A 22,167-nucleotide genomic window follows, 5' to 3' on the forward strand; every position below is an offset into this window, starting at 1 on the left:
GTGTTCACGGAAACACGTGTGCAGGTGTTCACGGCACACGAACACACAGGTGTAGTAGCCCCACACTGGAGCCGACCCAGGTTCCGTCCAGAGGTGAATGGCAAAACTGGCACGTCCACACTACGGAGTAGGACTCAGTAATAAAACAGGAAAGAGCTACCACCACCTGCAACACGCTGGATGATCTTAGGGGTGATGCCAGTGAAAAGAGCCCGCCCTGCTCCCCGCCCCTGTCCCTGCAGCACGTGCAGCACATCCGCATCGACGGCTCCACCTCCTCAGCAGACCGGGACGACCTGTGCCAGCAGTTCCAGCTGTTCGAGAGTCACGCCGTGGCCGTGCTGTCCATCACTGCCGCCAGCATGGGCCTCACCTTCTCCTCGGCTGACCTGGTGGTGTTCGCCGAGCTGTTCTGGAATCCAGGGGTAAGGGACGCGCGCGACCTGAGCTCCCCGGGCGCGCTCATGGCCGTGAGGCAGCAGGAGCGAGCGTCAGTCTGGGCAGACAAGGTTCCCTGTAGCTGTCAGCTGTCCCTAGCGCCAGTTACTCTTCCGTCTGTCCCTGTGGGGCCTCGTAGACACATTTCTACTTCCCACACATCCATCGTAAAAGGAACGAAGACTCTCACATCGATTGGCTTGTTAGGTCTTCACGACAGCCTCGTAAGGACTAGGATTATCTACTCCGTCTTGCCAATGGGAATATGGAAGTTTTAGAAAGCTAGAAGGAACCTTAGCATACACCCCTCTGTGAGGAAATTGGGGCACAGGTAGCTCAGGTGCATAGCTCTACCCGAACGGGGTCCTGTGGCGGCAGCAGCCGCAGCCCAGGCCTCTGGCTTTCCAGCCTGGGTCCCTTCTATTAACCATCACTGTGAGCTGCTTAGCCGATGGGGCCACGACAGGCGACCGGTGTGAGTGTTCCCTGAGCATGGTCCTTGTGCCCACTGGCCTTATCTGATCAGCTGAGAGCTGTGACAGCAGATATGGGTCACTGGCCACACGGAGGGCCCTGCTTCATGATGGATGGGCTTCGAGGCTGAGGCCTTGTATAATAGAAAGAATGCTCTTGGGTTTTGTTATTTATTGTAGTGCTTACCACCATATTAAAAAAATCGCCCTACCCCTAATCATATATGGCCTCTCCCTTGGTTGCGATGTGTTCGTTTATTTAGAAGGTAATGGTTTCTTTCACTGCGAGAAGAATGCAAGTGTGCCAGGCTTCCTTCATGTGCCCTTCAGTGCGGCCTCGTTCTCACTGCTCGTTCCCTCGTGGCACCTAGTGCTGTGCCCGGTACCAGAGGTCCGTTCGCAGCTGTCCGGCCACAGATTCTAGTTCTCCCAGCCAGCATTTTTGTTTGGTTTTCTCTTTAGTTGGATGACAGCTTGTTTGAAGGTAGAGGCTCTCTGGCCTGCTGCCTTGGGTCACGGAGTGAAGTCCTTTGAGGAGGAAGGGTGTGGTGGGCTCGGGGGCAGGGGGCCGCCCGCTTCCGTCCTCATCCCCGGGTCTCACAGGTGCTGCTCCAAGCTGAGGACCGGGTGCACCGAATCGGACAGTCCAGCTCCGTGAGCATCCATTACCTCGTGGCGAAAGGCACAGCTGACGACTACCTCTGGTATGGCCAGCCCCTGGGGTTGAGTGGGGCTGATAGCAATGATGTATTTTCCTTCCTAACTGCCCCTGCTCTTGCTGGTGTCTTCAGGGACCCGTGCAGAAGGCCCAGGAACGATGCCCTCCCGCTTCCACCATAACTATGCCGGGCCTCCTTCTCAGCCTTCACTCACGGCTTGCTGGGTGCATGAGGAATAAGGCGATGTGGCTCCTTTCCCACTGGCCTGACCAAGGTGGGGGGAGCCGATTGTGATGAAGTGTAGGTGTAGGTTTCCCAGCCATGAAAGCACTGCTGAGACACACAGTGATATCCCCCTGTGCCCCTTTACGCCACGTGTTGGTACAGTAAGGCCATCTTCCAGCGGTGCTGCTGACCATCGGAGAGAGTGGCTCACTCTGGGCCAGGAGGTGCTTTCTCAGCAGAGCTGGGGTAAAATTCACAACGCTGGGGCTCAGGTCTGTTAACCAAGCAAAAAATCCCGAAATGCTCCTTCCCAATGCCATTTACCCCTGCCAAATGCTAACTTTTTTGATTATCTTGTTAGTTTCTACTACTCTGTTTCCAGCCTTATGACTACAGAGTCTTACCTTTGCCATACGTGTAGGCGGTCCCTGCTTCCCAATTCTTTGGATTTGTGGATTTATTAACTGGGCATCTCATAAGAGCACCAGGTTCAGAATTTTGTTTTAAATTTTTTTTTTTAATGTTTATTTCTCAAGAGAGAGAGACAGAGCACAAAAGGGGGAGGAGCAGAGAGAGAAAGAGACACAGAATCTGAAGCAGGCTCCAGGCTCTGAGCTGTCAGCACAGAGCCTGATGTGGGGCTCGAACTGACAAACTGCGAGATCATGACCTGAGCTGAAGTTGGACGCTTAACCAACTGAGTCACCCAGGTGCCCCCAGAATTTTGTTTTAATGAGACATTTATTTCCTCTACATCTTCCAATAGAACTTTGAACCTCATGATATGAGCCCTAAATTGGTTCACAGCTGAGAGGAGGGAAGTATTTTTGGATGGGTATTTGTGCCTTGAGGGCTGCAAAGAAGTGAAACAGCATGCCTCAGTCCTATAAAATCAAGGAGGGTGGTCTCCTTTTAATCAGTCTGCTGGTTCTGTGCAGCTTGTAGTCACTGCAGCTCATTTCTCCCCAATAGGCCCATGATTCAAGAGAAGATTAAAGTTCTGGGTGAAGCCGGACTTTCTCAGACCAATTTTTCAGAAATGGCAGAAGCCACTGATTATTTCCACAAGGTAACACCAGCACATGACTCCTTGCCACTGGGGCGGGGGGGGGGGGGGGGGGGTGCATTAAGTTGTCTGCTCAGCCCTTGGGTCCTGAGAGAGAAGGTGTGGATGCCTCCCGGGGATTTCCCCCAGCCTCGTGCAGATAGGCGGCCTTATGGTAGCTCAGTAGCTCATCTGGAAACCTCTGTGTCCTCTCCTTCTCATGGAACTGCCCAGAATCAGAAGGGGAGTTAAATCAGCAAAATCTTTGAGTGACAGGAAGACTAGAGAGTCTGAGGATTTGATCTTTCATTTACATTCATTTAGCAACTAAAGGCTTCCTTTCAAATGTAATTATTGAGATAAATAATACTCAGATCATTTTTTACTTTTTTTTTTTGAGAGAGGGCACAAGTGAGTGAGGGGCAGAGAGGGAGGGAGAGAGAGAAAGAGAATCCCACGAGAGACAGTAGGAGCGAGAGAGAGGGAGAGAGGGAGAGAGAGAGAAGCGGGGCTTACCTGAAGCAGGAAACCCCGAGATCATGACCCGCACTTAAGTCGGATGCTTAACCAGACTGAGCCACCCAGGTGCCCCACAGAGATCATGTTTTTAAATGTAGAGTATAAATTATCCTTATAGATAGAAACAGTTAATAAACTAATTTTAAAACAGCCTTACTTTTGGGGTGCCTGGGTGGCTCAGTTGGTTAAGCATCCAACTTTGGCTCAGGTCATAATCTCACTGTAAGTGGGTTCAACCCCCGCATCGGGCTCTGTGCTGTCAGCTCAGAGCCAGGGGCCTGCTTCAAATACTGTGTCTCTTTCTCTTTGTCCCTCTCCTGCTCACACTCTTTCTCTCTCAAAAATAAATTAAAAATCATTAAAAAAATAATAAGTCGAAAATTTCAAACACCTAATTTAAAAACAAAAAAATAAGACAAACTTACTTTTGAGCTTTTTAAAGAACTCTCAAATTCAGTTGGATGGTAAATATTTTAACAGAGCCTTGGTTATCATATGCCCTTTGAAAAGAAGGAGGCTTATTTTTAAAGGATTCTGAATCGGTGCGAATGAATTTATTTAGAACTCATTTATCATACTGCCCTTACCGTCACTTACTCTGAATTAGTGAAGAATTTCTGCCTATGGTACAAGTGCGAGATAATATAAATGCAGTTTATCAATATTTGTTTTGATTGATAATTATATCTATTTTTTTAATTAAAAGAGGGCTGAAAATTTCATCAACTAGTAGGAAAAGAAGACGTTGCCTCCTAGTAGGAGGTAAAAGCAAAACAGTTTATGTCTTGCTGAGATAGCCTGCCTTCCGAGAGGGGAAGTGGAATACTAATCTGATCTTGGAACTTCCTTCCATTAATCATGCATGCTCCGAATTAGCTCACGGTCTTGCCACCATCATAATCAAATGCAGGCTAACAGTTGTTTTACTTGGAACAGGCTGCCTTGTGGGGCAGCATTTCTTTGACCTTGCAGTTCCTTCAGACAGAGGCCGATGAGACTGTTTCTGGAGGAAGACAGGTGGATCACATGAGGCTGACCTTAATGACCTTTAATATCACTCCTCCTGGGGAAGGCTGGGGTCCTGAAAGGCAAGGGAATGTTGGATGCAGGTTGATTGGATAATCTGGACCTCTTTGATCAGGTTTCAAGGACTTAGCGTCACCAGTGCCGAGGGCTTTCTGGCAAGGAACAGTGAGGAAATAGAGGCCAGCTAGGTTGAGACCTGATTAGAAAGGGGCTGAAAAACCAGGGAAGCTACTTTAGCATCAGTGAGGTAGACACGGGGACCCCAGGATGTGACAAGAAGATCCTGTTCAAGGGCAGCCTGGGGCAGAAGTCAGCCTGGCAGAGACCTGCCAGGGATTGAAATGGGAAGAGGCCTACAGGGGATCCATTGCAAATCCGTGCAGGTGCCCGGTGCCACGGTCTGAGTGAAGGGTGTGCCTGTGGAGCATCGTGGAGGGAACAGACAGGAGAAGCAGACTGGCTGCCCGTTTGACATAGGACATTCACGGTCGGGACACCCTGGTGATTGCAAGCCAGGGAGACGAGAAAAATGGTGGGGAACCATGAAAACTGGGCTTTTCAGAAAGAGCTGCTGGTGGGAGGATGTTGGATTGAGAGGAGAGATGGTTTTGGTTTAAACAGCTTTAGTTTAATGGGACCAGGATGTCTGCGGAGATCCTGAAAATGTCCCTCTGGATGGAAAGATGGTCAGGGTCAGGAATTCACACTTGCGACAGGACAGCAGAGGGGTAACAGCGAGCCCGTCGCTGTTGTCGCGAGCCTTTCGCTGTGGTTGTAACTGCCGGGCATGACGTGACACTGTATCGTTGCCGACTGCGTACCCGTGGAGTTGGTGGGCGTGTGAAACAAGTGTGGGAATCTGCTCATTGGCGTGTCAAGTATGTGTCTGTTTTATTAGTCACTCTGAAAATTAGGGGTAAGCCGTGGCTGAGCACACTGCTTTGGCGTTGAATTACAACTTAACTTTTAGCCCTTGGTGGAGAACGGCTTTGCGGGAAGTGAGAGCTTGGGAGCAATTTCAATACCGATTTGGAAAGCTAGAAGGCAGAAAACGTTTCCAACAAATACTATAGTTTGAGAGTGCATTCTTCAGTTGCTCTCACACTGTTTCTTCCTTTTCCTTCTTTCCTTTTTTTTTTCTTTTCCTTTACCCCACGAGTAGCAGAGAAGAAAAGATGTCAGGCGGTAAGGCCACCTGGGGCTGCACCGGCCATCGTGAGGCACTGGACGACGTAAAACGTGCAGCCCCCACCTCTGTGTCTCCCTCCCAGAGGAGGAGGTGGTGGCGGGGGTGGGGGCAGTGCTGGAGCCCGCACTCTTCCGCTCATCGCTTGTTTTCTCTGTCTGATGAAGGACCCAAAGCAGCAGCAGATCTACGACTTCTTCCAGAAGTCCTTTGAGGAAGACGGAAGTGACAGGGAGCTCCTGGAGGCTGCAGAATCCTTTGACCCTGGAAGTAGTTTCCAGGACCTGGGAGGCATGCTGGACGAAAGCACGTTGACGGACAGCCCCCTGAAGAAAAGGAGATTTGAATTTTTTGATAATTTTGACAGCTTTACCTCTCCCCTATAGCGGGGGGGGGGGGGGGGGAGGCATTTAAAAATCATGGAATTCATTAAAATAAAGTGTTTTGTTTTTAAAGCTTGCGTTCCTCTTGACATAACAGCAGTGCTGGCGTCTGTCTTCAGCCCAGCACGTGACCAGGCCAACGGTCAGCATTTTCTTTCTGGCCTTTCTGTGTGGATCTGCTTGGGTCTTAAGCTTGGCTTTTCTGGCTGAGAAATAGAGACAGCAGACTGTAGTTGTGATACTTCATGTTCTTTGAGTAACGAGCCGTGTCCCACACAACCCCTGAAATCTGGATTTCTAAATGTATCGATTCACCAAGTGTTTATAGAGCACCTACTATGTGCCGGCAGCGTTCTAGGTGCCAGCAATAACTCACCAAACAAAAGAGAGAAAGTTCGTGCCTTTGCAGAGGTGATATCACAGGAGGGGTAATAGTTCCTCATCCTACAAAGAAAAGGAAGGAGGTAAGGGCAGAGAGCAGGAGTTGACAAGCTTTTTCTGTAAATAGATAGTGAATAGTTCTGGCTTTATGGGCCAGGTTGTCTCCGTTGGAATGACTCACCTGTGCTGCTGTAGGTCAGAACAACCAGCAGTAATCCAGAAACAAGTGATTATGCCTTTCTTCCAGTAAAACTTTGTCATGGGCACTGAAATTCGAATTCATATGGTTTTCATATGTCATGAATTATTCTTTTTATTTAAGTTTACTTATTTTGAGAGAGAAAGAAAGCACAAGTGGGGAAGGGGCAGAGGGAGAGATAGAGAGAGAGAGAGAGAGAGAGAGAGAGAGAGAGAGAGAACTCCAAGCAGACTCTTCACTGTCAGTGTGGACCCCCACTTGGGGCTCGATCCCACGAACCATGAGATCATGACCTGAGCTGAAATCGGATGCTTAACCAACTGAGCCACCCAGGCGCCCCATGAATTATTATTCTTTTGATTTATTTTTAGCCATTTAAAAACATGAAAAGATGTGCTTAGCCCACAGGCCATATGAAAGCAGGCGGTGGGCCGGACTTGGCCCTCGGAGCAGTTTGCTAACTCCTAGTCTAGAGATGCACAACCCAGTAGAAATATAACACAAGCCACAGACATGATTATAATTATCTGAAAGTGTTTTAAAAAATAAAGAAGGATCAAATTAGTAATATTTTCTTTAACTTGATATATTTGAAATATTGTCAGTTCACCATTTATAATCACTATTAAAAACTTACTGAGAAGGGCGCCTGGGTGGCTCAGTCGGTTGAACATCCATCCGACTTCGGCTCAGGTCATGATCTCGCGGTCTGTGAGTTCGAGCCCCGCGTCGGGCTCTGTGCTAACAGCTCAGAGCCTGGAGCCTGTTTTGGATTCTGTGTCTCCTTCTCTGTCTACCCATCCCCCGCTTGTGCTCTGTCTCTTAAAAATAAATGTAAAAAAAAAATTTAAAAAAAAACCTTAACTGAGAAACTTTCTATTACCTTTTTTTCTTTTTTTTGTAATGCTCAGTCTTCAAGGCTGGGTGTGTATTTGACACCATCCCAGTCTGGACTGGCCACGTTTCAAGTGCTCATTTCCAGCGGACTTGGGGCTGGTAGCTCCTGTGTTGGGCAGCACAGGTTTAGAAAGTGGTGAGGGGTCTCACGTGGGCAGAGTAATAGGTGATGTCAGTGTAGACACAGACAGAAGCCAGTGATGTGGAGCCCCTGTGTCGGGTAAGAAACGGGATTCAATTTTGAACGTGAAACCACTGACTGGTTTTGAGCAGGGATAGGAGGCGATCTGATTATGTTTTTAAAAGATCCCTCCAGTTTGTGGATAGAAAATCGTTGAGGAAGAACGGGCAACGGAAGAGTTTGAGAGGAGGCTGGTGGACTGTGGCAGCCGACCCAGGGTGTGTCGTGCAAAGCAGAGGAGTGAAGGAAGCGAGAAGTGCTTGGATCAGACACATTTTGACTGTAGAGCTGAAAGAATTTGAGCTGGATTGACGGACAGGCATTGGAGGAAGGAGGAGTCAGTACTTAGACTTAGGATTTTGCCTGTGCAAAGCTGTCGTGCCACTGACGGAGATAAAGATGGGGAAGGGTAGGCCGGGGGAGGGGCAGGGCAAAGTCAAGGGTTTGGTCATGGACTTGTTGAGTTTGAGATGGAGACGCCTTCCAGGAGGGAAGCTTGCTGCCTAGCTCCAACGAGCACGACTAGCCTGCACCAGGCCACAGTTTCTGGTTGGTGCTGGTCCACAGAAAGCCACTTTGTCTGAGGTTACACCCTTCCTAGGGCACCCAGCATCGGTGACTGAACAAGGTGGGCACGAACACTGGGCCCCTTGGACATCTCTGGTTAGTAGTATTCGCTGCAGAACTGCCCACTGGGCACTGGGCTGTCTGAGGCTCCAGTTCACCTCCTTCTGGCCACACTGTTTCCTCCCCTTCCTTTCACAGACACTGATCTCTAATAAATACGCTGTACCCCAAACTCTGTGTGTTCCTGGAAAACGCAACTTGGGGCAAGATCCAAGTGGTGATGTTCCGTAGGCTGTAGGATTTGAGTCTCCAGCAGGGGAAAGTTACAACAAGAGCTGTGAATTCTGCCCTCACCAGATTTAGTGGTGTTTATTATAGTCTTGGGGCTGGATGAGACCACCAAGCAGGTAAGGTGGCTTCAGGAAAAAAGCATATCTGACTGACCCCAGAGCACTCCAACATTTAGGGTTGGGAAGAAGATAAAGGAGACCAAGCAGCAAAGAGAGGGACAAAGAAAATTGGTGTCCAGGAAGGGATTTTAAAAAATGTTTAAGTGGCACCTGGGGGGCTCAGTTGGTGAAGCATCTGACTTCGGCTCAAGTCATGATCTCACCGTTCGTGAGTTTGAGCCCCACCTCAGGATCTCCACTGTCAGCACAGAGCCCTCTTCGGATCCTCTGTCCCCACCTCCCACCACCTCCCCTCTCTACCCCTCCCCAGCTTGTGCTCTCTCTCAAATAAACAAACAAACAAACATTTTTTTTTTTTTAAGTGCTTCAGGAGCGGCTGGGTGGTTCAATCGGTTGAACGTCCAACCTCGGCTCAGGTTATGATCTCACAGTTCGTGGGTTTGAGCCCCATGTCTGGCTTTGTGCTGATAGTGCAGAGCCTGCTTTGGATTCTCTGTCTCCATTTCTCTCTGCCCTCCCCAACTCCTGTACACGCTCTCTCTCTCGCTCGCTCTCTCAAAAATAAATAAATATTAAGAAAAAATGCTTCAAAAAGGAAGGAGTTGGGCTTTAATCAGTATTACTGAAGGACAGTGGGCCAGATTTAAGTGAAGTTTAGAGTTAGCCCAATTTTCTTAGCAGCAATGCCAGATGCCTAAGGTGTTCCAGCTCAGTTGTGCGTGCATTTGTTCATTGGACTTGGACTGTTTTCGCTTCTGTGCTGTTGGCTAGGTGCCAGGCGCTGGGCCGAACACGACACATTTTGACACAGTGAACCCCATCTTGGAGGAAGGTAGTTATATTTTCATTGTGCAGATGCAGAAACCAAGCCAAGGGAGTCCCAGCTAGGGAGAGGCAGGGCAGGACCCCCCGCCAGCCCACCCCCTCCAGAGCCCACCCTAGGGCAGGGGCCAGGCTCATACAGCCAGAGCCTCAGTGGTGCTCTGGAGGGTCTGTGAGCAGTTTACTGAGTGGCTCCCTTCCTGCGGGGCTCTGCCCTGGCTGTGAACCTGAGCTGGCCTCTGTGGGTTCCCAGCTAACTCTGCTCAAACTAGAAACTGGAATGCACCACTTTCTTGTGCCTTTCAACCCCTTTCCTGGGTTTCTAGACAGCTCCAATTGAGAGAGGGAGCTCTGAGAGCCGCCCAAGCCCCTTCGCTGCTGTCCAGGGGCAGTCAGGCATACTGACCTGTCAATACCATCGGGACCGTGGGGCCATGTCCCGTGTAAGGCTCTGGCCTTGGGAAATAATGGGGAGGATACTGACTTTCTGCCTTCCTCGGTCAAACCTGGCATTTGATGACTGAGCCTCCTATTAATTATTGTGTTGATCTCTGGCTGTGAGCTTCTCTGCCGGGTCAGAGCTCCTCAGGAAATCCAGCCCGAACATCTGTGTCTAAGGGGCCTGAGTTGCTTCTCCGGTCTTTCTGAGGACTGTGGAGATTAGCTGCATTCCACCGGCTTCTCCTGCCATGAGGAGCCCTGTGGTGGTGCCACATCTCCATAGATAATTAGGCCTTTGGTTTCCTCCTTACTTCCTGAAACAAGAACGACCCAGTGTTATCTAGAGAAAATCCAGAGTCAGAGGCCTGAGAGAGGATGCTTGTCCGGGCTCTCATCTAGGCCACTTGAAGTGGTCTTTTACTATCTCACTTCCAGCTCTCTGTTTTATTTTTAAGTTTTGTTAGCTGTACCAGTTTTTCTATAATAGTGACGGTGACCTGTTGGAAGCTTACAGAGGATAAGTATTGGGTCTATCTAAAGTTTACTCTTTGTCCCAAATATATATATATATATATCTATATATATATATATATATATATATATATATAGATATATAGATATATAGATATATAGATATATAGATATCTATATCTATATATATGTGTGTATATATACACACATATATATAGATACAGATATATAGATATATGTATGTATATATATATATGCAGTGTTGTTTAGAATTCCCGAGCATTGTTAAATTAATAAATCCCTGTTTTGTTCACCTCGTGGCCTGGTGGCCCTCGAGATGCTGCAAAAGGTGTCAGAGCAATGCCTGCTATTGGGAGGGTTTGCCCTTGGTCCTTACAACTTGGTGTGCATGTTTGAAACCACCATTTCTCCATCATCTTAACAAATATGGCCTGTTGAGCCTCCATTAGAAGCCCCTAGTTAAATCTCCGTTTCAGCCGCTCTGCAGAAGAACTGTCTCTGAGATGCCCCTGAGGACCTCCAAAGCAAATTCTATTGACACCATGAAGCCTGTATATTCTAAGTTATACCATCCCAAAGGTGCCTCTAAACTTTGTTGAGGACAGTTCAGCCATTACTGTGTGGTTCAGAAAAGACACTTAGACTTACTCATGGAGACTGGATGCCTTTGGGTTCAAGGAAGGATTTCCACACTAATTCCTTTTCCTCCTTTGCTTCACAGCTCAGTCCAAACACACCTGCCACCATCCACTGTGTTTTCTGGAAATGTCAGCTGTAATAAAAAAATCTGGGCCCATCTCATCCCACTTCCTGCCCCTGCCATCGGTGGTGCCCTCAGGGCCCCCTAGGCCCCCTGGAATAGGCTCTGCCTCCCCTCACCAGGGCCATTATTCCCTGAGTGACCCTGGTTAATTTCTGCCTCCGGGCTGGCATCAGGAAGACTAGAGGGAGCGAGGGATCCTGTGAGCCTTGATCCATTTGTATTTGAATTGTTGGGTCTTTTCCTTCTTGGCTTCCCACGGGCCTTTTTCTAGGTCAGAGGGAGAGCTAAGAAACCCAGCTGGCGGCGCCTTCCCGTCACCGCTGACTCTTAGGTTTTGCCTTGTCTGTGCATTCTTGTCTATTGGAATCCTGACCCTTTCTGAAGCTCTTTTTAGGTGACATTTAAACTGTAAGAGGGAGGAGCATCTGGCTGGCTCAGTCGATTAAGCATCCTATTCTTGATCTCGGCTCAGGTCATGATCTCACGGTTCATGAGTTCAAGCCCCACGATGGGCTCTGGGCTGACAGTGCAGAGCCTGTTTGAGGTTCTCTCCCTCGCTCTCAAAATAAAAGCAACTTTAAACTATAAAAGGGATGGAAAGAAGTCCAACCTTATTCCCTAGCCTATCCTCTCACTTCTTACCAACACAGGATTACAAAGTTAAAAACAAATGGCACGGAAGCTTAAAGAGAGTTTGTTGGAGTACTCTCTCATACCTAGGTGTTATTTTGGTTTTGTGTTTTCCTGTGAGGTCCCAGTGAAGGAAATGGATTCCTAATCACAGCAGAAAACACCGAGAAGCCTGTGAGTCACAGTATTTGGGATATTATGACGGCCAACAGTTACTTGGTTTTACAACACCCTCTGCCCCCACATTCTCCCCCCCCCCCATTCACATGATTTATTGAATGCCACGGACTCTTCCTCTTGGTTCTTAATCCTCCCCCCTTTTGGGGTGAAATATACACAAAAGAGCTCGTAAATTTACAGCTTAACAAAATATTACAAAATAAACCCTCATGTAACCATAACCCCAAGGTTGTGAATATAGTATGTTCTAGAAGCTTTATTTATTTATTTATTTTGCTCTTAATGCTTAGATCTACAATCCAATTGCAGTTTATTTTTGTGCATGGAGCAAGGTAAGGTCGGGATTAATTTTTTTCCACATGAATATGCAGTTTCTCGGTGTCACATTTTGCTTCTAAGTTTATGTATTTATTTTGAGAGAGAGAGAGCCCACGAGCAGGGCAGGGGCAGAGAGAGAGGGAGAGAGACAATTCCAAGCAGGCTCCACACCGTGAGCCCTGACGCAGAGCTCGAACTCATGAACTGTGGAGGTCATGACCTGTGGAGGTCATGACCCAAGCAGAAACCAAGAGTCAGACGCTTAACCAACTGAGCCAGTCAGACGCCCCTCAAAATCACTTATTGAAAAGACTGTCCCTTCATTCAGTGTCTGCACTGCCTTCTTTTCACTGTTATAAATTTGATATAAAAATTAATCTAAAAATATGTAAGTAAAAAAATGAAAGCCCTCCATTCTCATTCCTCCTATTCCTAGCCCTACTTCCTACAGGTAGTAACCAATATAAACAATTTGGGATAGAGCCTTTGGTAATTTATTCCCTATGCATATAAATATATGAATATACATAGAATTGTTTTCACAAAAATTGTATCAAACATTTCGTACTAAAAATGGCTCATTTCACATAATATATTTGGCCATTGTTTCATACTGATTGACCTTATCTCTTTCAAAAGTCGCCAAGTAACTCCCATCCTGATGGATGCATTACCTGTGTCAACGCCCCGTGAAATGTCCATTTAAAACAAAAAGCAAACAACTAGGGGTGCTGGGCTGGCTCAGTTGTGGAGAATGCAACTCTTGATCTTAAGGTTGTGAGTTTGAGCCCCATATTGAGTGTAGAGATTACTTTAAAAATTTAAAAAAAAAAAAAAAAAGCAAACAACTAGGATGATGTTTGTGGAAAGAAGAGAGGAGGGAATGGATCCACATGCTGAATCCATTTTGGACACCTGGTTCTTTTTAGGTGTTAAGGACTTGACCTTGGCAGGGCTCACCTTCCCCTTGCTGAATCCCCTGCCTGGTGTAGAGGTTGACCCACAGGGCTCTTGACATTGTGTGCAGACTTGTCTCTTGTCCGTGGCCACCAGGCACTTCAGTGAAGGGCAAGCAAGAGCTCTTTAGACACGAAGTGAAGGAACAGCATGGAGCCTGGGACTCCAGGATAAACCCTTCTGGTCTCCAGCATGAGATAAACTGGGGATGACGCTTGAACCCCAGATTTCTTTCAACAATAAAAGGTTCCATATGCCCCAAAGAGAACTGGTTGGCTCAACAGCTAAAAGAACTCTCCTCTAGAGGCAACTTTTAACTTCCTTTTCTAAAGGCCAGAGTGAATTTTGATTGTTCCTGAGGAGCAGGGGTGACTCAGCAGAGATTTTTACTGAGACTTTTATGGGTACATATTAATCTCTACACCTGATGGTCATCTGAGGGGAATGGAGATTTATTAGCCCACAGATAAGACAAATTGAGACTTTGTGCACAGTTCTCTGAAGCCACTTAGACCTGATTTCACGAGAGCCTTATTTGCACACCCTCAAGCTTGCTATTTAGAGAATTGTTCAGTTTTAACAAAATTGCTCTGGGCATGAACAATTTCCTCCTACTATGGAGTGTCTCATTTTCAGCCACTCTATCGCATTCTTACCCATGCATTCTGTCTTCTCTTGCTCTCTCTCAGACCCCCTGAAGGCCAGAGTCTAGGCAGCTACACAGGGGATGGCGTGGGAAGATGGTCAGTTTGCTAAATGATGATCTGAACTAAGCTATCGAGCCAGCCCGGGAGGGCTCACCTCAGTGTGGGCCGCTCCCGGGCAAGGCTGGCCCTGCTTATACCTCACCCAGGGCCAGCCTGCAGGCACAGACAGGAAGAGACGGACCATTGCAGTGTTTGTTTCTCAACCCTTCTTCCACCAGTCCCATTTGTTTGCACCACTAGGAATGTATTTTTGCTTTAATTTATAGTTTTCTAGAAGCAGGGCATAGTTTCGTGGAGGTTTCCAGAAATCATCCCCCAAATGCAGTGCATTTCTCTCCTGAGGGAGGAGAGACTTGCTCCCTCAGCCCCTCGAGATTCTTCCACCAAAAGGGGTAGAGGGTACATGGAGCCTGTGGTGGAACGGGGAGATTTTGAGCACATCCTATTTCCCCAGTGGGCCTCAGGTAGCAGTAGCCATGACTAGAATAGTTTCATGGTGCCCAAGCTAAAAAAAAAAAAAAAAAAAAAAAAAAAAAGGAAAAAAGAGATGCACATATTTTTAAGGGAAAGTAGAAAGCAGATATTGTTGACCCCTGAACAGAAAATAGGATTGAAAAAGCAGCCAAGGAAACAGCTTGAAGCTTGTGATATAGTAGACAGAACATTGATCTGGAAGTCTTTTATTGGGCAAGTCATATGACCTCTCTGGGCCTCAGTGTCCAGTTTGGAGATCATCAAGTCCAGTACCTCATTGTAGAGTTGGTCACTGCTGAGAGGCAGGGAGGTGGTTCTTCAGGCCATGTAGGGACTGTGGCTAACCAAAAGTGTCATCGCACAAGGTAGTCGCAGAGTCTGGTTTGGACCAAATGCCAGAAACCTAATTACAAGTTAAGTACATTTTCTGTTATGAGTTTTCAGTGCACTGAATATTATGACTTGGAGTGATACATGCTAATAATTAAGAGAACTGACTGGAGGATCAGGCAGACCTGGATTTGAGTTCTAGTTTCACTGCCTATTGCTATGTGACCTTGGGCAAGTTACTTAACTTCTCTGAATCTTAGTTTCTTCACCTGGAATAATAATAGTAATAGTTACAACTGTATAGTGTTTGGTATGTTGTAGGCACTGTGGCAAACACTTGTCATGCATTTAATTCACTGACTCTTCACAACAACTTCTAAGGTAGGTATTATAATTATCCAGATGGTACACTTGAAGAAACTGATGAAGAAAAAGCAAAATAATTTGTCAAGAGTTCCCATAAGGGTTAAGTAGCAGAGTCCTGCTTTGAACCCAGACCTATGTTTCTAACCATTACACAAGATATCCTCTCTTTATCCTACTAATGCAGAAAACGACTGTTCTGATTTCAAAAGGATCATAGGAAAAACCTCCTTCAGAGCTATCGTCAGTTTGCAATTTTATGACTGGTGAATGTGGTCCCATGACCGTCTCCTGGCTGGGCTGAAATTCTGAGAATGGAGTCTCGTTATTCCCCACTTTGCCAGCCACCTGCACGGGGCCCGCGATTTTTAGAAGGTATAACGTAGAAAGCAGTAAGACTTGGAATCATAAGCTTTAAGCACTTCTGTAAGCCAAATGCCAGCGAGCAAGTCACTTAAAATCGGAACCTTCCCTTGTCCGTACAATGGAGGAAATCGTACCTGCCTTGCAGGACTTTGTAACATACGTGTAAGATAACGTGGATGTGTGAAGCGTGCTTCGTTTGTTGCCACAATCTGCGAATCAGGGCAACCCTGGTGGCTAGAAGACGTCTTGCCACACTCCCCCGGAGGCTTCCGGGGCGAGGAAACCTCCGGAGCATAGAGTTCAGTTCCTAGCTGGGCCTCCCATTCGCCACTTCCGCCCGCTCGCCTAAAACCGCGCTTGCGCAGTGAGTCTCTTCCTCTCTGGGCTCGGGCCTAGTTTGCGGCGACATGGTGAGTGTTGGTGCCGCTGAGGCCTGGAGTTGTATCCGCCCGCATCTGACCTTTTCTTGGTTTCTTCGTCCTAGCTCGGCCTCTGCTTACCCGCCCTGCCCCGCGTCGTCCTTGGCTTCCGTGCCTTCGCCGCCCCGCTGGGACGCCGACCGGGGCGGAGGGGCGGGGGCGACTTGGTGGCGCCTGGCCACTCCGGGCCGGGTTAACAGAGTGCCGTGGGAGCATCGGGCCCGCTCTGGGCCCTGGTTTTGCGGGGATGGAATGGGGGGGAGCTAGGTCACAGGAGGAGGCTGGGTGATTGGAGGAAAGGGGTTTGGCGGGGGCAAGGTCTCCGTCCCGGGTCCTAATGTGGCTGGTTTCTCTCTCAACTCCTAACAGGCTAAACGCACCAAGAAGGTCGGAATTGTCGGTAAATACGGGACCCGTTATGGTGCCTCCCTCAGGAAAATGGTGAAGAAGATTGAAATAAGCCAGCACGCCAAGTACACTTGCTCCTTCTGTGGCAAGGTAAGGCGGTCGGTGTATGGTGGGGGGAGGGAGGGGAAGGCTTTCTTCCGAAGTGAGCCCTCTCCTGAAGGAAGTTTGTAAACCGTGTGCCGATTCTGAGTTGCTGAGCAGTTAGATTTGCACATGCTGACGTTTGCTGATCAGTTACGGGACGTTAGGGTATTGTTGATAACCTGTGGATTTTGCAAAATGCTTTTTGAGAACCAAAGGGTAAAACTTGACACGGAGCCCCAGCCCACGCCAGACCTGCGTTGGGGGAAATGATTGTGTCCGTTTTGTCTACTGGGGTTCCGTAAAATTTTGTGGGGTGCAGAAGTACTGTTTTGGGAGGAGATGGAGGGGGTCTGTCACATCACTGGCCATAAGGCACCATGAGGAATGCAAATTTTGCATTAGTGAACTTAAGGGTATTAGAAACACGTAATCTCATACAGTGCATCAGCTTGGATTTCCTAATGTAAATCAGACACCTGGATGTGTGCGAGATAAAAGACTTTTCATTGGTTCACAGGGAAAATTGATTCTCTTTTACAGACCAAGATGAAAAGACGAGCTGTGGGGATCTGGCATTGTGGTTCCTGCATGAAAACCGTAGCGGGTGGTGCCTGGACCTACAAGTGAGTCCATTTCTTTGTGGCATTTGCAAGTGTGTGGGTCACGGCAGAATTCAGGTTTGAGGCCGAATGGGCTAGTTTTAACTCTAGGAGACTGAGAAAGTGAGCGTGCTTTTGTGTCTTCCACGACTCCTTGAGAGCTGTGGTTTATGTTTAGTTGTTTAAGGTATAGAAACAAAACTACTGAAATAAAGTCTGACTTTAGAATTGTATAGGGTCCTAAGGGTCCTCACTAAGCGCTATGATACTGTAAGCCCATTGGCAAGACTGGGTACATGCTGAAGCTTGACTTGTGATGCAAGCTGTTTTTATAAAAATTAGATCACTTAGCTCGTCACTGTATCTGGAATCATGAGGCCTCCTGCACCACTACGCCTTTGCCGTCCTAAACAGAATTGGTTGGACTCTGACAAGTGCCCCGTGATACTGCTGAGATAAATCTGTCTTTGCTGGTTATTGATTGAGTGGATTCGAGTTAATCCATTTCTGGGAATTGAAGCCGCCGTCGAAGGCCTCTAATCTTGAAATGCATTGCCTTCCCTGAAGGCTGAGGTGTTATTCCTTTAGCCAGTACGTAGACGCGAGATGTCAATACACTAGCCGCCTACATATAAAATGATAAGACTAGTGTGGTTGAGGAACCGATTTTTTTTTAAGTTTTTTTTTTTTTTTAATGTTTATTTCTGAGAGAGAGAGAGAGAGAGAGAGAGAGACAGATTCTGAAGCAGGCTCCAGGCTCAGCTGTCAGCTCAGAGCCCGATGCAGGGCTTGAACCCACAAACCGCGAGATCATGACCTGAGCTGAAGTCGGACGCTCAACTGACTGAGCCACCCAGGCGCCCCAAAGAATTGAATTTTTAACTTTATGTTGATTTAAAACAATGGTGTGTGGGTGCATAGGTGGCTCAGTCAGTTAAGCTTCTGACTCTTGATTTCAGGGTTGTTGACTTCAAGCCTTGCGCTGGGCTTGGAGCTTACTTAAAAACGAAAAGCAAAAATTGCAAAATTGCAGCAGTGTAAAATACTGAAAAGTGTTGAAATGATAGTTTTTATATATGTGTCTTGTGGTGATTTTATGAGGGCAAGAAGGAAAGTAGAGGCTAGGGTGCTGTCTTGGTTGTGATGATAAAGTTCCTGTGCCCACTGTATGTGATGGTTATAGGTTTTCCAGATAAAGTTCCTGAATCTTTAGGTGTAACTTTTGTAGTCATTTTAATAGCTGCCTTTCCAAAATATACTTTATTCTACCTATTTTGACATTGTTTTCTTGATATTTCTAATGTATTATACCATCTTAACAGTTTATTAGTTTCTTCTGGCATTCTGTCCATTCCCTTTTACTGAGTTTAGGTCAGCCTCTTGCAACCATTCATTCCTCCCTGTTCCTTTTTTATGCTGCTTGATAAATGAGATGCATGAAATTAAATTGCCTGTCTAATCCTGCAAGAGCCTGAAGACAAGACTCATTGTTCAAGGATGCCATCGTCGTTAAGATTGTACTGTTAAAAGGCAGGATTTACTCATGCCATTTCACATGTTAGTGTAGCTGTATTGGAACCAACTTCTGTTTTTCTTTCCAGCACCACTTCTGCTGTCACAGTAAAGTCGGCCATCAGAAGACTGAAGGAGTTGAAAGACCAGTAGAAGCTTCACCATTTGAAACATTGCTAGCCTATAATAAATGGGTTAATTTATATAACAAAATTACTTTGGCGTATTGTTAAATTTATTAATTAGATGTTCCAATTAGTGTTGCATTAATTTTGCTTTCTCAGAAGACTTGGAAATTAAAAATCCTAATTTTCTTGGAAAAGGGTGCTGAGGTGGGTTATCATCATAGCGCATTTTTCTGTAGTCAGATGACATGTGACAAAAATATGAGCCTTAGAGGTTAGGTATGCATCTTCCCTTTCTATGCATGTATCCTTGCCAGTTCAACTTCTTTGAGGTACATTAGTTCAAGTTGTGCAGACTTTTGTCTTTAGATCAGTTCTTTGTTTTGTTTTGTTTTGTTTTGTTTTGTTTTGTTTTGTTTCTAAAGATAGGATGGTATGTATTGCCTCCTGACTTCTGGGTGTTTTGTCTTACCACACTTTGTATCAGCATCTGCAGAAAATAACTCGGAACAGTTTTAGAGCAAATTTTGCAAAATTCCACACCATTCTCCATTTTTCAGTTTGCGTAGAAGATTGACAGGATTGAAGCGCTCAAGCTGATCCAGATGGTCCGTCTCACTAATAAACAATGAAGTTCCAAGAGTTGTGAATAGGTCATGATTATGATGTAACCTTTTTTCCCCTTTACTCGAGAGTTATGTAGTTCTCTGCCGGTTTTGCCAGTTTGCATTTTCTCAGCCCTGTAAGCTGCCATGTGTGGTAAGGATTCCTTTGCCTCCTAACAGGTATGTCTGTGTACACTTCAAAGACAGTGATTCTTTGGGAACCCAAATCTGATGTGATAAAAATACGGATTCCCTCTGTCCTTGGACAGAGTACAAATCTCTGTGGATCTTCATGGACTGCCCTTAACTCTCCTTGGCCCATTACTAAATATCTTAAGTTCTCTGTAACACCTGTGCGCAGATTTTTTTCCCTCCACTTCAGCATTGGCTCTGGCACGAATGTTACCTCAGGGCAATAATGCACTGTGTCAAGCTCCTGTTTGACCCATAGCGCTAACTATAGGTTTGTGTTACTGTTGCCCCCAACAGTTTTGTTCATTATTGTATCCCGGTTACCTAGTATAATTCCTTGCACATAGCAGGCTTAAGTATTTGATGAGTAAATGTGTGGCTCTCATTTTTGTGACAATGGTGCCTATAACTGAGGTGATTTTGTATTCTGAAACGGAGTACTCTGGGCCAGTACAGATAGGACCAAGATTGATAAATCAGGATTTTTAGACCTGGAAACGTTTGGCACAGGTCTTCAGAATCCCCTGATTGTGCATCGTAGGGAGTTGAACAAACATGAGGTGCCTGGGGTTAATAGGCACCATACTCCGCCAAACTGCTCTGGTGGTTATGTGATCTAGGTTACTTAACCTGTGCTTCAGTTTCCTGTACAACTCCTGGTAGCAGAATGGAGTAGGTGATGGGAGCTAGGGCTGCTGATTCAGGATCTCATTTGAAGACTTTCTGTGTTGTTACTTTGGGAATTTGGATGTGATTCTGGACGTAGTAGAGAACCATTAGAATTTTGTAAGCAGTGAGGTAATGTTTAACATTAGTCAGGCTTGAGTAGTCCTAGGTACTGTGTATCATTTAATCCCACGACAACTTTAGGAAAAGTAGGTAATATCCCCATTTACACATGAGAAAGTTACGTAACTTGTAAATGGTGGAGCTGAGATTTGAACACTCGCTTTGCTGGCTACAGAGTTGATAATCCTGGAACTTTTTTATTACTTTCAACATGGTTTTTATGATAGTTGAAGAGTAGATTGGGGACATAGAGGCCAGTTAGGAGGCTGTTGAAATAGTATATATTTTGTGGATAAGGAAATAGTTTGATAAGGTTACAGTAGGTGGCGGAGGTAGGGCTGAAAATTAGGTTTCTGACTTCTTAGTCCATGTTTTTCCCACTTGATTACACTGGCTTATGAGCTCAAAAGTATGTTTCTTCTTAATCTGCCTCTTCATAGATTAAAGATCTCCACCTTCATTTTACTCTTAACAGAGCAACTCTACCCCCTGGCTCTCTTTCAGAACTTTTGATCTATGGGTTTGTACCTCACATTATTGCATTGATTCACGCCACGAAATGACACCTCTGTGTACAAGTGCACGATGTCCGCGAACGTACAGCGATGCTCCATGTTCCCATCTAGCAGCTTGCTGAAACTTACAACCAGACTGACACTGCATCTGATGTATACTCCCAAGTAAACCGGTAAATGATTACCGTGAGCAGGGGCAGGACTGGATGCTTCCAGAGCTTTACTTCTTGTATCAGTAATCCTGATTTTATATATGATGAGGCCCATCACCCCCATACCTAACTACGTCTCCTGGTAAATTTGGGTATAGTAGGACGTCTTAAGTGACCCAAACATTTTTCATAAGGCTTTGAAACATCTCAGCGCAGGACCCCCAGTCCAGGCTGCCCCAATTTGCACAGTGACTCCCAGAACTGATTTCAAGTCGTTTGCCTGCATAAGGATGTAAAGGTGAATAAGGCAGGTGTTCCTCACTAAACTTACAGGCTAACTCGTATCGTAAATATTTTTGTGTGCTGTGATAAATGCACAGGTAGCCAGAAAGCCAAAATAGCACATCTAATTGAAAGTTTTGTTTTGGGCTTACAGATGAGGGATGGGAACTACTTAAGAATAGGCCTAGAGACCAAATCCTGGAGCTGAGATCTGGGGCTGAGAACAGATTTTAGGAGGGCCCAGCTACGATTGGGAATAACAGCAGCAGCAGTTTTGAAATGTAGAAACCAGAACCTAGCTGTCCATACAAAGTTAGAAGTTTTTCCGTATTTACAGTCTTGGGAAAACCAAAAGCCATTTTGTAGTTGATAGCACTTAGGGCCAAAACTGAAAACAGGGCAGGGAAACTTACGTGTTCTGGGATGTATCAGTCAAAACAAGTCGGGTCAAATGCATGTGCCATGGTCAACCCTGTAGGTCAGAGAGCCCTGAGAGCAGTGTCAGGACGGGGTAGTACGCCTGACACGGAGAAGACCCACAGATATTCTTGTGGTTCAGCCAATGCAGAAGCTGGGAGGGAGAGGGGGGCAGTGGTTAGTTAGAGGGTGGAGACCATTAGATCAGCGTGTATTAACCATTCCCTGAAATAGGGAAGAGACAGGATTGCCAGTGACCCTGCTCACTAGCAGGGGTGAAACAACGTGCCTCATTACACTTAAAACTTATTGGTGTGGAAAACCAAGAGTGTTTCAAAGTTACATGTAGTGAGTACGTGTCTGTGTGCATATGTGTATGGCAATTCCAGTCAAAATGAATTTTTCTAAAGAGCTCTACAAAATGTTTCTAAATTTTATTTGGAAACAACTAGAAAGGATAAAAAGAAGAAAGTCCATATAGCTTAGTGGTTAAGAACATGGACTAGGGTCAGAAGTAGTTTATATTTCTTATTAGGTACTGACCTTGGGCAAATTTACCCCCTTTTTGAACTTGTTTCCTCATCTGTAAAATCGATCTAATGGCATTTCCTTCAAACAACAAATGAGGTAATTTTG

General features: G+C 46.2%; 2 protein-coding genes and 1 long non-coding RNA gene across 9 annotated transcripts in view; 2 read left to right on the top strand and 1 right to left on the bottom strand.

Annotated features, from left to right (window-relative positions):
• Positions 1-6,026, top strand: part of SMARCAL1 (SWI/SNF related, matrix associated, actin dependent regulator of chromatin, subfamily a like 1) — a 53,567-nt gene extending 47,541 nt beyond the window's left edge. For all 6 annotated transcript variants that reach the window (XM_045481179.1, XM_045481176.1, XM_045481180.1 and 3 more), the window contains 4 exons: positions 243-425; positions 1,515-1,615; positions 2,768-2,864; positions 5,739-6,026. In XM_045481179.1, coding sequence (XP_045337135.1) covers positions 243-425; positions 1,515-1,615; positions 2,768-2,864; positions 5,739-5,957 — 600 coding nt within the window. In that variant the 3' untranslated portion in view covers positions 5,958-6,026. The remainder of the gene's footprint in view (positions 1-242; positions 426-1,514; positions 1,616-2,767; positions 2,865-5,738) is intronic.
• On the top strand, positions 434-18,667 carry RPL37A (ribosomal protein L37a). 2 transcript variants are annotated; one of them, XM_045481181.1, is made up of 4 exons: positions 434-557; positions 16,221-16,349; positions 16,884-16,966; positions 18,544-18,667. In XM_045481181.1, exons 1-4 carry the CDS (start codon positions 465-467, stop codon positions 18,605-18,607), a joined length of 369 nt encoding a protein of 122 aa, XP_045337137.1. In that variant the 5' UTR covers positions 434-464; the 3' UTR covers positions 18,608-18,667. The 2 variants fall into 2 exon arrangements, with proteins under 2 accessions (XP_045337137.1, XP_045337138.1); XM_045481182.1 differs by lacking the exon at positions 434-557 and adding an exon at positions 15,727-15,842.
• Positions 14,564-15,755, bottom strand: LOC123599441. The gene is made up of 2 exons (XR_006713151.1): positions 15,567-15,755; positions 14,564-14,751 (listed from the first exon to the last, which is right to left on the bottom strand). It is a non-coding gene; the product is annotated as an uncharacterized LOC123599441 (long non-coding RNA).
• Positions 18,668-22,167: the final 3,500 nt, after the last annotated feature.

This window comes from Leopardus geoffroyi, chromosome C1 (genome assembly GCF_018350155.1).
Source record: "Leopardus geoffroyi isolate Oge1 chromosome C1, O.geoffroyi_Oge1_pat1.0, whole genome shotgun sequence".
Taxonomy (NCBI): Eukaryota; Metazoa; Chordata; class Mammalia; order Carnivora; family Felidae; genus Leopardus; species Leopardus geoffroyi.